General features: G+C 37.7%; 1 protein-coding gene across 4 annotated transcripts in view; it reads right to left on the bottom strand.

The window, feature by feature from the left end:
• gabrb2a (gamma-aminobutyric acid type A receptor subunit beta2a) overlaps positions 1-17,798 on the bottom strand; it is a 70,776-nt gene that overhangs the window by 40,030 nt on the left and 12,948 nt on the right. For all 4 annotated transcript variants that reach the window (XR_014534447.1, XR_014534448.1, XM_083547102.1 and 1 more), the window contains exon 4: positions 2,022-2,242. Coding sequence is in view for 2 of the 4 variants with exons in the window: in XM_083547102.1 (XP_083403228.1) it covers positions 2,022-2,242 (221 nt within the window). In the remaining 2 variants the exon portion in view is untranslated. The remainder of the gene's footprint in view (positions 1-2,021; positions 2,243-17,798) is intronic.

Below are 17,798 nucleotides of genomic sequence, written 5' to 3'. Positions count from 1 at the left end.
GTTTATATACCTGTCAGACCCTTTGATAAAGTCGTGGATCATGTGACAGTTAATCCCCTGAAGGAGGTGTGGCTTATATACCTGTCAGACCCTGTGAAGGTGTGTCTAATGAAACAGTGAGTCCCCTAAAGAAGGTGTGGCTCATGTGACTTTCGGTCCCTGTGAAGGAGGCATGGTCTGTGTGACAGTCGGGTACCCTGAAGATGGCGTGGCTTATTGTGATTGTCAGAACCTTTACAAAAGGTAAACCTCTTTGGGTTAGTCCCCCGAAGGAGGTGTAGCCTATGTAAGTGTCAGTTCCCTTTGAAATAGGAGGTGCTCCAGGTGTCACTGTCAGGTCCCCTTTAGAAGGTGTGGCCTATGTGCTTGTCAGTCCCCCCATGGCCTTCCACTATTCGAGTTTCTTTTATTTAAAATCTAAAATCCAGTTGTCTTCACAGTAATAAATAACTCAATGAAAGCATCTCTAAGCCATATTAAATCATTGTCTGCCTTAAATATTTATTTTGTACCTCTGACGGAGATGTGCTCCCTAATCTCATAAGGAATAGATACACACCCCAAGTGAGAGCAGACTGGCGGTGTTTTGACTTGCTGCATGTCAGGGCCTGTTAGCTTATACCTGAACAGGATATTGGTCGAGATTGTATAGGAGCAGGATAATCACATCTGCCTTCTGCTGTCTGATAGGCAAACTGAGCATCTCTTGGTAATTAAATGCTTAGGAAGCAGTGTGTCTGTGGAGTAACAGGCAATCATTCCCTTTAAAACACACACACTCACACAGGCAAACCCCCACTGCTGCTACAAACAGTGCACGATTTCAAGCAACATGACAGGAACGTTCACTAAACCCCCTAACATCAGAAAGAAGAAAACCCTATTAGTACTCCTGATTAGACACTAGTCTAGAGCAAAAACCTCTTTTTTTTCTCTTGTGCACGTTTCCCATCGCTAGAGAATAGCAAAAGGCTGTAAAGTATTGTTTGCTTTTCCTTTCCAAGGTCTTCTGATGAACCGCTTCCCCGTCGCCTGTAGTGGGCCCCGGCTGCAACACGTCCTATCCGTGCGAAATCGTTATATAAGCGAGACGTTCGCTTACATAAACCCATACATATTAGAGTGTCATGAATTAGCTTTATTGATTCTAGCCCTACAAAAGCTTTCAATGATATGCTGCAGTGCAGATATATGTTTAGAGGGAACATACAGTATAATTCAAAAGACATGCTGAAAGACGACCTCAATGAAGCAGGACAGCTGATTATCAGTCCCCCGTCGGCATAAAAAGCATGAGAAAAAAGACTTGCTTAGAAGATCTTCTTCTTCTTCTTTCGGCTGCTCCCAATAGGGGTCGCCACAGCGGATCATCCGTCTGCATACCCCCCTGTCCTTCACTTCTGCCTCTTTCAAACCAACTACCTGCATGTCTTCCCTCACCACATCCATAAACCTCATACTTGGTCCTCCTCTTTTCCTCCTTCCTGGTGGCTCCATCCTCAGCATTCTTCTACCGAAATACCCCATGTCCCTCCTCTGCACATGTCCAAACCATCTCATTCACGCCTTTCTCACTTTGTCTCCAAAACGTCCTACATGTGCTGTCCCTCTAATAAACTCATTTCTAATCCTGTCCATCCTCGTCACTCCCAACTCAAACCTCAACATCTTCAGCTCTGCTACCTCCAGCTCCACCTTCTGTCGTCTTTTACTCAATGCCACTGTCTCTAATCCATACAACATCTCAGGTTTTACCACAGTCATATAAACTTTCACTCTTGCAGTTACCCTTCTATCACAAATCACTCCTGCTATCACTCTTCTCCACCCACTCCACCCTGCCTGAAAGACATTCTTAGAATATAAAGAATATAAATACTTGCATTGGAGCAGAGGGTTTTAAAGGTGGTTCCTTGAGCTTTCCAAACAGAAGGGATCTCTGAATTATGAGTTGAATTACATAAGTATTGATTCGAGGTGTGTGCCTGTTCGATAGAGATGATGAAGAGATGGAAAACTACCTCAATCCATAGAGCACGGTGCCATCGGGATGCAGGCGAATCATGCGGTTCTTGACCGTGACGCCGTGCACAAAGGACTTCTTGTCATTCAGGAAGTAAGTGTCAGGCACCCACAGCTGATCGGCCACACGGTTGTCCAGTGTCAGGTTCAGAGGGATCTCCGAGTACGAGAGACGCTTGTCCCGCCATGCTTGCTGAAAATACATGGTCAGGGTGTAGTCCTGGAAAATGACAGAGAAAACTAAATTAGGCAGGGGGAAAAAAAATCCAAAAGCAAAATCTATTATCAGCCGTAGCGCTTTAGTCTTTCAGTCTGCCCAGCTCTCTCGCTTATGGAATCGTAATCTCATCTCAAACTGATTAGCTTCCTAGGCGGCAACTTTTATGCTGACACCATGATTAACTCCATCTTGTAGATCACCAACTACCTGCATGGTGCAGCTGCATTGCATCCTGGGCAAGATCTTAATAAGCAAACAAAACTGTAGATATAATGGATACCTCAGTCCAAATTTTGCAATCCAATCCAATACATCTATAGTTTTGTTTGTATATTAAGATCTTGAACGAAACTAATTAGCAGCAGCATCGCTGAACACAACACAAATGTTTCAATACTAATAACTATAAGGAATACCTGGAAATTCCCAAATGAAGGATTTCACATGATTTCTGCCTGAGCATGCTACTTTGAAAAAGTAAATATAAAGCCATTTTAAAAGGTTGTAAAATATTTTTGTCTCAATTATCTCCAAACTCATGCCCTGCTCAATCATATGTACATTTAAATATTCCTCATTGAAGTAATGTGTGATAAACAGGACTGTTTTTTTTTTTTTGTTTTTTTTTTCAGATTTTGCAAAAGACAGATTTTATGGTAGAGTTCCCAAGGTTCCCAGCTTAATGAGGAGAATCTGTCAATTAGCATCTGTCTACTAAAAAAATGTCCAGAGATATTTTGGCAGGTTAAGTAACAAGCAATACAGATGGGTAAAGTTTGGGAAAGTAACATAAAAATGGGGTTAGTGTAATGTTAGTGCTGCTTTTTAGTTCTATCATCAATAACTACCATCATCAAAGGTTGGTGAATATATATATATATATATATATATATATATATATATATATATATATATATATATATATATATATATATATTAATACACAAATTTTATCAACGTGCGATATAAAAATATAAATATAAAACAGGCAAAACTAAAAACCTCAACGCAAAAAAAAACATAAACTCCACCCAAAATAAATATTATTCATTATGATAATTATGATTACTTAACCCGTATGAAAGTTATAAGAAGTGTAGTTTCTACGGTATCACCTTATTAACCGTCCGTGTGGAAACATAGCCAAAGTTCCGTTTGATGTCATATATACAGTTTATATATATATATATATATATATATATATATATATATATATATATATATATATATATATATATATATATATATATAGTGAGGAAAATAAGTATTTGAACTTTGCAAGTTCTCCCACTTAGAAATCATGGAGGGGTCTGAAATTGTCATCGTAGGTGCATGTCCACTGTGAGAGACATAATCTAAAAAAAAATATCCAGAAATCACAATATATGATTTTTAAACTATTTATTTGTATGATACAGCTGCAAATAAGTATTTGAACACCTGAGAAAGTCAATGTTAATATTTGGTAAAGGAGCCTTTGTTTGCAATTACAGAGGTCAAACGTTTCCTGTAGTTTTTCACCAGGTTTGCACACACTGCAGGAGGGATTTTGGCCCACTCCTCCACACAGATCTTCTCTAGATCAGTCAGGTTTCTGGCCTGTCGCTGAGAAACACGGAGTTTGAGCTCCCTCCAAAGATTCTCTATTGGGTTTAGGTCTGGAGACTGGCTAGGCCACGCCAGAATCTTGATATGCTTTTTACAGAGCCACTCCTTGGTTCTCCTGGCTGTGTGCTTCGGGTCATTGTCATGTTGGAAGACCCAGCCTCGACCCATCTTCAATGCTCTAACTGAGGGAAGGAGGTTGTTCCCCAAAATCTCACAATACATGGCCCCGGTCATCCTCTCCTTAATACAGTGCAGTCGCCCTGTCCCATGTGCAGAAAAACACCCCCAAAGTATGATGCTACCACCCTCAGAATTCTAGCTGATAGACAGGTGTTCAAATACTTATTTGCAGCTGTATCATACAAATAAATAGTGGATTTTTTTTTTTTTAGATTATGTCTCTCACAGTGGACATGCACCTACGATGACAATTTCAGACCCCTCCATGATTTCTAAGTGGGAGAACTTGCAAAATAGCAGGGTGTTCAAATACTTTTTTTCCTCACTGTATATATATCAATTAGGGCTGTCAATAATTTAAAATATTTAACCGATATTAATAGTCTATATATAGACTAATGGCCTTGTAGCTGAATAAACACAACTTCCATAATTACATTCCAAAATCTAGTGAAACATCTTCCCAGAAGACTGGAGGATGACTAAATGTGAAATGAGACAAATTTTATGGTCAAGTGTCTGCATACTTTAGTCCAAATATATATCTTCTTATTCTTCTTTACTACTACTTATACTACTCTGTCCTTTACATCTGCCTATATATATATATATATATATATATAAATATATATATATATATATATATATATATATATATATATATATATATATATATATATATAGCTCTCTCAGAGCTGAAAATAAATAAATACAAGAGTCAAATTTTTGAATAAAATATTTTAAATATTTAATTATTCTTTTAATTCCATGTCACATTGTTTTGAAGGCTGCTAGCTTTTGAATTCTATTCACTTAGAAATGCAGATATTTGAATAGCAAACATGTTTCAAACACCCACTTGGAGCATGAATCTCTCTCGGGTGGGAGTATACATAATAAATGAACACAATGAAAATGTCATTAGCATCACCTTTTGTTCCTGATCTAAAATCATCAGCCGTTTAACATATTTTGGGATTTTTTTTAATGCCTAAAATAGAAGGTAGAGATTAAGGACTATTTTCTTGGTCTAAGTCTAGGTCTGAATGGGACTTTATGTTTGTGTAGTGTGTGTGTGTGTGTGTGTGTGTGTGTGTGTGTGTGTGTGTGTGTGTGCGAGGGTTAAGAGGGCGTTTAAGAACCCTCAGTTCCCCTTTGCTTTTCTAGCAATGGCCCGAAAGGGAGCTTTTAAACCCAACTAACATCTGCCCAAAATACCACATTGATGAACGTCCTGCATTAGAGGACAAAGCTGTGCTGCTCTTTACAAGCTTCTGAAGGATCCCAGATGGGCAACACACTCATACACACGTTACTAATCAACAGAAGGTTCTTAGAAGGATAGTAAAACCCATGTACTGGTTAGAAGGGTGCACACACTCACACACACACACACACACACACACACACACACACACACACACACACACACACACACACACATACATGTATATATCTACATGTTTATTTTATTTGTTTGGGAACATTGCTAGTATAAGCTGAAGTGGATGTTGTATGTGCATGTGCGTCCTCCTGTGTGTGCGTGGGTTTTACTATCCTTGATTAGTAACATGACAATTAACGCTAGAGAAAATACAAGCAGCAGCTGATTCTTGCTGTACAAAAACATTTGGTCAAAATGTCCTCACACGGATAGACAAACATGGCCAAGCACAAACACACTGTGTAGAGCCAAACACGATCAGAATTAAATCACCGCTCCACCACACCACTCCTACAACAACATTAATTTGTGAATTTAAACCGTTGTTTTTTTTTTAATAAAACATGTCAATCCAGAGCACAGCGCCCACACACACACCGGGACACTCTGGCTTCCCTTTCTCTGAGCTCTGCCTCTCTTCCAGAGAGCAACTTCACCTTAAGTGAGAGGAAAAGATCCTCCTCCGCATGAAGCGGTCACATGAGTGGTTTATGGGATACACTGTAGCCCATGTACAACTCAAATACACCCACACGGTATACCACTGCAGACTACAACACACACTATAACACAAAATAAGACACACTACAGTACACACTACAGCATTGATAAAGCACAAACCACAGTACACACTACAGTGCAAAAATCAGTATACACTAAAACACACACTACAGTACAAAATACAGCATAAACACTACAGTACACACTACAACACAAACTACAGCACACACTACAGTAAACAATACAGTACAAAATACAGTATACACTAAAACACACCCTAAAGTACACACTACAACGGACACTACAGTAGACACTACATTACAAAATGAAGTACACACTACAACACAAACTAGAGTACATACAACAGTACACAATACAACACATACTAAAGCATAACATACAGCACAAACTACAGTACACACTATAACACACACTACAACACAAAATACAAGACGCACTACAGCACAAACCACAGCAAACTACAGCACACAGTACTTCAAACTACAGCACACACTACAGTACAAAATACAGTGCAACACACACTACAACACACATTGCAGCACAAAATACAGTACACACTACAGCACAGGATACAGTACTCGCTACGACAAACCCTACAGCACAAAATGCAGTATACGCTACACTACACACTACATCATGAAATACAGTACACACTACACTACACACTACAACACAAAATACAGTACACACTACAACACACACTACACTACACACTACAGCACAAGATACAGTACACGCTACGACACACATTACAGCACAAAATACAGTACACACTACAGTGCACACTACAGTACACAATTCAACACTCACTATAACACTTACAACAGTACACACTACAGTAAACAGTAAAGCATAAACTACAGCACAAAATACAGTACACATTACACACTACAGCAAAAAATACAGTACACACTACAACACACACTACACTGCACACTACAGCACAAAATACAGTACACATTACACACTACAGCACAAAATACAGTTCACACTACAACACACTACAGCACAAAATACAGTACACACTACACACTACAGCACCATACACAGTACACACTACAGCACACACTACACTGCACACTACAGCACAAAATACAGTACACACTACACACTACAGCACAAAATACAGCACACACTACAGCACACACTACACTGCACACTACAGCACAAAATACACTACACACTACAGCATAAAATACAGTACACACTACTGCACAAAATACAGTACACACTAAAGCACACACTACACTGCACACTACAGCACAAAATACAGTACACACTACATCACACACTACACTGCACACTACAGCACAAAATACAGTACACACTACAGCACACAATACACTGCACACTACAGCACAAAATACACTACACACTACAGCACAAAATACAGTACACGCTACAACACACACTACAGTGCACACTACATCACAAGCTACAGTGCACATTTCACTGCACACTACAGCACACGATACAGTACACACTACACTTAGACACACTACAGTGCACACTACAGCCCAACATACAGTACACACTACACTACACACTACAGCACAAAATGCAGTACACACTACACTACACACTACAGCACAAAATACAGTACACGCTACAGTACACACACTACAGTGCACACTACAGCACAAACTACAGTACACACTACACTACACCACACTACAGCACAGAATACAGTACACACTACAGCACAAAATACAGTACACACTACACACTACAGCACAAAATACAGTACACACTACACTGCACACTACAGCACAAAATACACTACACACTACAGCATAAAATACAGTACACACTACTGCACAAAATACAGTACACACTACAGCACAAAATACAGTACACACTACAGCGCACAATACACTGCACACTACAGCACAAAATACACTACACACTACACTGCACACTACAACACAAAATACAGTACACACTACAGCACACAATACACTGCACACTACAGCACAAAATACAGTACACGCTACAACACACACTACAGTGCACACTACATCACAAGCTGCAGTGCACATTTCACTGCACACTACAGCACACAATACAGTACACGTTACACTACACACACTACAGTGCACACTACAGCCCAACATACAGTACACACTACACTACACACTACAGCACAAAATGCAGTACACACTACAACACACACTACAGTGCACACCACAGCACAAGATACAGTACACGCTACAGTACACACACTACAGTGCACACTACAGCACAAAATGCAGTACACACTACACTACACCACACTACAGCACAAAATACAGTACACACTACACTACAGCACCAGATACAGTACACACTACAGTACACACACTACAGTGCACAATACAGCACAAAATACAGTACACACTAGACTACACACTTTAGCAAAAAATATATTACACACTACAGCACAAAATACAGTACATGCTACACTACACACCTACAGCACAAACTACAGTACACACTACACTACACACTACAGCATAAAATATAGTACATGTTACAACACACACTACAATGCATACTACAGCACATAATGCAGTAAACACTACAACACACACTACTGTACATGCTACACTACACACTACAGCACAAAATACAGTACACACTACAACATACACTACAGTGCACACTACAGCACAAAATATGGTAAAGAATACAACACGCACTAAAGCACAAAATACAGTGCACACTACACTACACACTAGTGCACACTACAGCACAGAATACAGTAACACTAAAGTACAATCTACAGTACACAATGCAACACTCACTAGAGAACTCACTACAGTACACACTAAAGTACACACTTCAATACACACTGCAATACACAGTAAAGCATAAACTACAGCACAAACTACAGTACTCACTACAGTACATACTAAAGCACATAATACAGCACACACTACAATATACATTACAGTACAAAATACAGCCCATAATACAGCACCCACTACAGTGCAAAATACAGCACAAATTGCAGTACACACTACAACACACATTACAGCACACACTACAGTGCAAGCTGTAGTACACACTTTAGTTGACAAAATCCAGCAGTCACAACACACATTATAAAAAACTACAGAACATGCTACAGAACACACTATAACAAACTACAGCACACATTACCACACACTCTACAGTACGCAATACGATAAACAACATAACAGACACAACTTCTATTATATTATTTTTCAGTTATTACTTCTACTATTCAAACAACTGTTGTTAATAACACTCAATTCACAGCTATCAATACTACTGCTATTACTATTAATACTACTCCACTGATACGACTGGTACTGGAACGACTAGCACAACTATTGCTATAGTACAACTACTACTATTATACTATAATAATAATACTAATAATAGCAATAATGACAATGATGATGGTGTATGCAAACATTCACCTCTTTTCTCCATTTGATTTAATGAAACTGAAATACATTTAAATAAATCTGAGACATAATTGCATTTGTGCAAAAATGTGTAACAGACATTATAAATTAGGGGAAGAAAAACATATCCAGCTGAGAAATTTACATTTAGAGTGTTTTTACAGCCAAAACTTGATCCTAATGGTATGTATGCAATAATTAGATAAACCTGAATTTGATAAAAAAATATCAAATAAAACAAATAAACTGCATCGGAAGGTACAGCGAATTGTGGCATTTGTGTGTTGGGTAAAATAAAGACTGTTGTTTTGTGCGTTTAGTTTTTTAAGGGCAAGTTCATGAAACACCTGGGTCTGGCTTTCGCCTCGTGGCTTCAGTGCAGAATGAGTGAATAATTGCTCTGGTCACAGATGGTAGCAGATGCCTCTTTGGGCTCTGTTTACTCTCTGACGACATCAGTGAATCCCAAACGCACACACACACCCAGTTTCCACATGCAAACACAGACAAATTAGTGTCCCGCATGTTTTTTTTTTTTACCTTTTCTCTTTAAACTTCTCATATGCTTTTGTAACTGTGGGAACAAATAATCTGCATACTCAAATTCATCCATATTTATAACTTCTTACATATTTGATGAGGGTAATGGTGCTCACATTTTCTTGGGGATTGAAAAATATTGAACGATTTAATAAGCTTACTTTTTTTTATGCTATAGAATGACATACAAAGAGCACTTACATATATTTTTTCAATTATATGTTCACATGTAATGTTTGGTTACATGGGTTTTACGTTATCTTGCATAAGTAGGCATCTCATTTCCACATTTTGTAGTGTTACATCTTGAAACTGAAATGGGGATGATTCAGTACTTCATACATTGTTAAAAGAATTTAAAAGAATATTTTAAAGAAAATATCTATTACTAATAATGTCTATGTGGGGGTCAATATAAAGTAATCAAATACAAAGGTGATTGCATAATCACACATCCCGAACCTACAAATCAATCACTAAAAAAAGTGTAAAACAACCCTGAATGTTTCCTACTTTTGATTGTCCAAAGCTTGACAGCTTGCTCATAGGATTTATGATGTAGTCACCTGGAATGGTTTTCAATTTAAAGGTGTGCCTTGTCAAAAGATATTTTGTGACATTTCGTGCCTTCTTTATATTTTTTAGGCTATGAGTGGTCATGGAAAGAGGAAAGGGTGAGTAGGGAGTCAATAACCCAATTAGTGCTACTACAAGTACTGTACAAATCCATATTATGGCAAAAAAAACACTAAGTATAGAGAAAGACAGTCCATCATTAGTTTAAGAAATGAAGGTCAGCCAATCTATACAAATTTTTTTTTATAAATAAATCAGTTCTCAATTGCCGTCTCTAAAAGCATCAAGTGCCACGACAAAACCGGCCCCAAGAACAGCAGAATAAGAGCTACCTCTGCTGCAGAGGATTGCTTTTTTAGAAGTCCTGACATCTTCCAAAAATACACATTGTCTAGTACATTATACTACATTTCTAGTAAATGTAGTTTCTCAAACACATTTTTATACACATTATAACAAATTATAAAGGTGGTGTGGTATAAAAAAACATATAAACACCAATTAGTTCTCAATTATGTTCTTTAACCTAGTAATTTGATGTTAAAACATGCAGTATTTGTACCAGGACTAGCTCCATGATCAACCAGCATCTCTGTGTAAAGGTTTGTCACAGGAAAACAGGACATGAGGAAAACATTTAAAGCTAAAATGCCTTTTCTCTCCTCCAACTTAAAAATAAAGAAGGATGTATTAAACATAAATAAAATACATACACTGTAAACTAAATACACTGAAATTCATTAGTGCAATACTTCTGCGCTATGATTCTCCTGAATATTTAAGAGTAACATTTAAAAGCTAGATATCCTTCTGTCACATCTCCGCTGCATTGCCTGTATGTATTCTGAAAATGCCAAGGCATGAAGTGGCATTAAACCGGTCTGAAACGGCATTACACGGCTCCCTGTGCCAACTGCTCTGCGGATAAATAGCTCGTGCTGGGACGGTGACAGAGTGACAGGGTAATTTGTCAGGGCAGTCCTGCTGAAGACAGACACTTTGTGAATACAAGGGACGTCTCCATTTAATGTGGCAGAACCCAAATCTAAGAGCTCTCGGACTCTTTTCTTTTTTTCTTTTTTCACAGAACACCGTGTCATCACCCGTTCGTAGCATTCGTAGCATTTACATGCTTTAATGCGTTATTATTTATTACCATCTCTGCATGGTTCTTCCTAATTAAACAAATTAAATAAATATATCAGGACTAGGTGTTGTCATCATAGTGTGCAGATCTTATCTCGCTTTCTCTCTCTCTCTCTCTCTCTCTCTCTCTCTCTCTCTCTCTCTCTGTCCTAGTTGACCTACACTCTAAGACTCTAAGCTACAGAAACTCAACATCCTGCAAGTGTCTTCTTATATAACTGCATATATATATTTTTCTCATTATTACAAATTTTAAATTTTTGCATATATATATATATATATATATATATATATATATATATATATATATATATATATATATATATATATATATATATGCAAAAGAATATGCAAAAAATATATATCTATTATACACACATAACGGGAGATAAAGAACTGCTATTTTCAAATAAATAATACTTTAATATTTTATACTTTTTTTAGCTTTAAGAATGGTTTAAAAATGTTATAATATATTTTTTAGCAATTAATAAAATGGAAAGTAAATGAACAGGAAAAAAATCCAAATCCAATCAAAACGCCTGCAAAACAGAATCAAATCTTCTTGGAAGACTTGCACACAGTTTTTGATGTAACTTGGCAGGCAGGTTGATTCACACCTTGGAGAAAATGCTTCCGCAAATTCTTCTGTCTTTTCAAGTAATCCCAGAGAGAATTGATGATGTTGAGATCAAGGGCTCTTGGAGGGCCAAACCATCACTTCCAGGACTCCTTGTTCTTCTCAACACTGAAGATAGTTTTTAATAACATTTGCTGTAAGTTTGGGATTGTTGTCCCCTATGATGGCATTGTATGATGGATTAATATCGCCCTATATTTCTCAGCATTGAGGACACCATTAATCCTGACCAAATCTCTAACTCTATTTGCAGAAATGTAGTCTCAAACTTGCAAGGAACCTCCACCATGCTTCACTTTTGCCTCCAGTCCTTCGGCAAACAAATTGCCTCTTGTTACAGCCAAATTATTTTAGATTTTGATTCCTCACTCCAGTGCACCTGCTGCTGTTTTGTCTGTACATCAGTTCCTATGTTTTAGTGCATAGTTGAGCCACACAGCCCCGTTTCCATGTCAAACGTATGGCATTTTACCCGCAATTCTTCCATGAGGATGACTTTTGGCCTGGGGTGCAGTCGGGGTTCATTCCAAAGGGTTCAGTATGATTGAGGCCAAAATTCTATAGCAGGCCACTCAAAATCTTTCAATTCAAGTGCTTGGCCAATAAAGCACATCTTTTATCTAGCCAAAAATGAAACATTAAATAGAGAAGGTGCATGTTTAAACTGGTTAGTCTCCAAGCTAGTAATCCACCACATTGTTGATTTTGCTATAAGCAGTAGATTTTGTTTATTTTTATTTTTTTATTATTATTTCTCCTGCAGTGAAACTGGCAGGCCTCATTAATTTGGCACAGAACCCACTAAACTCGCTGCTCAAACATGAGTCGCAATATCTTCGCTTGTAAAGGGAGAAGATGAGCACTAATCAAGAAGGTGATGCACTAATAGTTTTGTCCAGCCCCTCCCCACCCCCATCTCAATGCCTTGTGGGAGATTGTGTTTTACAGCTGTTTTAGCACATTTTAATAAAATGGCCTAATTTCCTAAATAGAGATTACACATTAGCAGATTTCAAAACAGACTGCCATTCTAGTCTCTTGGGTAGCTTTAAGGTTAAACCGTAACAGTTCGCAAACACTTTGAGCGTGTCTGACAAATTTGTTATCTTTGTTAGACCAAACACATTCCATAGACATGGGACCATGTTGAACAATGGAAAGAACATGCAGAGGTTATTTCATTAATATTGCATGACTATCGGCACCCTGTACATACTTATATTTACGGCATGTGGCAAACACACGTTGCATTTATCTCATTTATACAACTTAGCAATTGAATATTTAGAGTCTTGATGTAACCCAGTATTAACAGCAATGGGATTTGACCGTACATCATTCAGTGGCCAATCCACATTAGCATGTTTTTGAAGGTAGAAGAAAATCCAGAATCCCACACAGCTGCAGGAAGAACATGCAGAATTTTGCCTAGACCGTAACCTGAGCTCAAGATCAAGCCAGGGATACTAAAGGCTCTGAGGCACCCTCACCACCCATTGTCTTGCAGTGTCACTCTCAACAGCTTACATTTAAACAGAATGGAAATAAATTGCAATTAAAAGAAAGAGAAAATAATTGCCCTGTTTCTCTCAAATCTTTGCAGTTGTACACAAATAAATCCATCTTCATGAGGAAAAAAACAGACAGCTGATTACTGATGACCTGCACAAATCAGGTAATGGATATAAAAACGGTAAGCAGCATTAAGCAAAATACCATTAAGTCCAATCAGGGCGTTAAAAAAAAAAAAACGTAGCAGTTGGAACAGCTGGACATTTGCCAGCAATTGGACACATGAGGATACTGTCCACCCTTCGCACATTGAGGAGGATGGTAAGGGATAGAAATAACTCTGTGTTCATACTAGCGAGCGACAAGTTGCTCTTGTCGCTTGTAGATTCTATCTAGTGGGCGTGTAATGGACTCTACTTGGGAGAGTAAACTATCCATCCGGCACTTTTACTTTAAATTGGAATGAGTTGAAGCCAAAATTTGTAACAGTACACAATTTACAATAGTATATGATTTAGTAAAAAAATCCGGACACTTGCATTGTTTGGAAAGGAGGAAGGATGTTTAGCTACTAGATCCGAACCAATTTGTCTGAAAAATTCATCTAAACTACAAAAAAACAACAAAGGGATTGGTGAAAATTTCACCATTAAGAAAATATACCCATGGTCTAAGGCCCTGTTTACACGAGAACGCTCGCGGGTGAAAAAGTAAAAATATTTTATCGGATGTGCCTTTCGGCGTTTAAAACGACGGCGACGGCGTTTTCGGGGCTTAAAAACGCAAAAAAGTGAAACCACCCTCCAGAGTGGAAATCTTAAAAACGATCCACCGTCGCGTTCCCGTCTAAAGGGTAAAAAACGCAAAAATCTGCTCACGGTGGCTCTCGTCGCGTACGCGTTTACGTCACAGGCATGCGCCAGTACAGGAAAATAACAAACATGTCGGATTATTTAAAGTTGTTAAAGTTGTTTAAAATTATTTAAAGTTGTTTGGAGCAATAACTCCACCTCCTCGTCTGTCCAGACAAAATTGTCAGCTTTTGCTGTTCGCTTCGCCATTGTGTTTGAGTTTCGCGCTACTGGGGAGAGAAGTGGGAGGAAGGTTGTACGCAGGCGCGCGGACTTGGTGTTGTTGTGTGGCAGTGCTTCACATTGCCACCTAGCCGCCTGGAGTGCATACTACATCGAATTTCACACACTTTTGCGTCACCATATGCACGCAGATTTCCCCCCCATAACCCTCGTCTAAAAGCAGAATAAAAAGTGATAACGCAACACCACTTTTGCGTTTTCTCTTCAGATTGTTTCCGTGTAAACAGGGCCTAAAAGCCCCGTCTCTAAGACCAGCATAAAAAAAAAGTCAGACTGAACTTTCCATTTGATTAAGATAATTATTAACACTACGTCTGGAAGAAAAATGGTGAGTCTTTTAAGTCTTTTAAGAACACCAACTTAAGCACAAGGATGGCAGAACCATGCTGTGTATGTTGCTGGAAAAGAAACTGGTGCACTTTAGAAAGCATTGTGAAAAAGGAGGAATATTGTCAACCTGACTGAATCTAGCAAAGTATTGTGAAAAGCTTGTGAGAGGCTTCACTAAGCTTTCAATGACACTGAATGCAAAATGCAGGTAACCTTTAGAACCACTAAAATCTGACATAGGAAATAAAATCTGTCTCTTAGCTATTGTTTTGAAATGACCTCTAATGGAAATAAGGCAGAAACACAAAATTTATCGAACTTAGGAAATGTATGGTAACCTAAAATGTGAAAAATAAACTGGGTGGAAAAACTCATTCTTTATGAATGTCTTAAGCGTGTCTTAATCTTTAGGTAAACTTAAGGTCTCAGCTGTACAAAGGTAATAATTGAATGACTAGTCCGAGAAATACGTTCAAGCTTGTCATTGTGATCACATTAAGATTTACTACTTCATACTTTCATTTCCAGAAAGTGGCTGACAATTCTGATCGCATGTCACGTACGTGAATTCACGAGTGTGATCACGAAGTTTGGAGTTTCAGAATTACACATTTTATATAAGTAATCAAAATGATTCAGGAGATCACTGGACCTACAGTTGGAATCACGTGAAAACAAAATCAAACTTTACAGCAATGACAATCAAGCTCAGTGGAGGTGTAAAGATTTATCATAATAATGATGCAAAAAATCTGCCTAACCCCTAAAATGTAAGTATAGAATCCCTGATCACAGAACCTTGTTGATTCGTGGAGAGCCTGCAAAAGCTGAACATCTGAATTCATTCATCTAGATTGCATTACACTACATGGTTAAACAACCATATCACAGCTGCTGCCAGAAACTCTTCAGTAGCTTTCAAATCATACCAAAGCCCTAGGAATCTGGCATTTTAGCCAACTTTGGAGCTCTATTTCTGCAACAGAGCTCATTATTTTCAGTCAATCATGTTAACTCAGATGCTATGTTTATTCAAGCAAAACTTATTAAAGAAATGTATTTTTAACAAATGCTAAACCTACAGAGAATTTTGTTTACAATATGAAATTTGTATTTATAAAGTTTTAGGGTTTTTTTGTTTTAGTTTTTAGGTTTTATGCAGACAAACCTGCAGAAATATATTTGTTCGAAATAGTCCTAAAATTTTATCAAAAATCGCAAAACTGCTATCGTCAATCGAATCAAATCACGACTGCAGTGTATCGTTACACCCCTAATCAGCACGGTTGACAGAAAGGGGTGAGTGTTTGAAGTAAAAGCCCCCAAACTAGGTAGAAAATATGGCTGTAAAAGGTGACTCATTGATGCTTTGGGGCTGTTTTGTGCCTGGTGTTCAATGGCACTTGAGAAGACTGATGGCATCATAAATTTTATTGAATTCCAGGATATTTCAGCCCCAAACCTGATTGCTCCGGAAATGCAAAATCAATGCTTTGCTATGGCAGTGACAAAACTGGCTTAATTGAACTGTTATAGCTACTCTTCCTAATTGTGGAGCAAAAATATAAGGACAATTTATATATAATTTATATATATAATTTATACCTGAAGCAGTAATTTAAAATCTATTTGTCTATATCTATATCTATATGTTTATAAAATCTATATTTAATATCTATATCTATATGTTTATAAAATCTATATTTAATATCTATATCTATATAATCTATAATTCTATAATGACTGTGTATTTTGAATCTAATCTTGAATTTAAGGAAAAAAAAGATTTGTCTAACATCTGCAAATTTGTTGCCATGAAAAGCTAAAACTGAACTGCAAAATGAACTGCAGATGCTGTTCGATCAGTGTATATATATATATGGAGAAAGAGAGAAAGAGAGAGAGAGAGCACATTTATATGATTGTAACATGCTTATGTAAATAAAACGTAATACAGTAGGTAATATTAAGTATATAATAAAAAAAAATACAAACATAAAGCGGTCTTGCTACGGCACAAACGAAAGAGAAAACCCCCAAACCATCTGAGCGAGAATCAATAATCAAACTCTCAGAAAGACAGGCTATCTACCAGAGATGAGAAAACTTAAACCACACATTTTCTCAGTGGAGAAGTGTTGTCATAGCAACCGTAAGTAAAAATAACATGAGACTTCCCTTCTTTTTTTTTTTTTTTTTTTAACGGGATCGGGTAAAGAAAGCACACAGTGAGATATACTGATCAACATTTACTGACATTTTGCCAAGAATACCCACAAAATCCCAACAATGTGTCTCTCTCAGCTTGCAAACAGCGATCTGCTAGCCTAACATACAGCCACACCTCTAATTCACATAAGGAATTAATGCTCGTCAAGATAATGATCATTATAAAGGCAACGTTTCCGCCCTTGTAATTATTTACCCTACAAGCTAGGACAAGTCTATTTGGACCTTTTTCTTCCTTTAAAAGGGATTAATTAGGATTTCAGAGCATCCTGTGTATCGTGGCAGCAAACAGTGGGGATCCCTCCTGAATAAGCGCATCCAT

The sequence above is a fragment of the Silurus aristotelis genome (assembly GCF_946808225.1).
Source record: "Silurus aristotelis genome assembly, chromosome: 7".
In the NCBI taxonomy this organism is placed as follows: Eukaryota; Metazoa; Chordata; class Actinopteri; order Siluriformes; family Siluridae; genus Silurus; species Silurus aristotelis.
The sequence above is the reverse complement of the archived record's forward strand: the minus strand, read 5'-3'. Positions and strand labels throughout refer to the sequence as shown.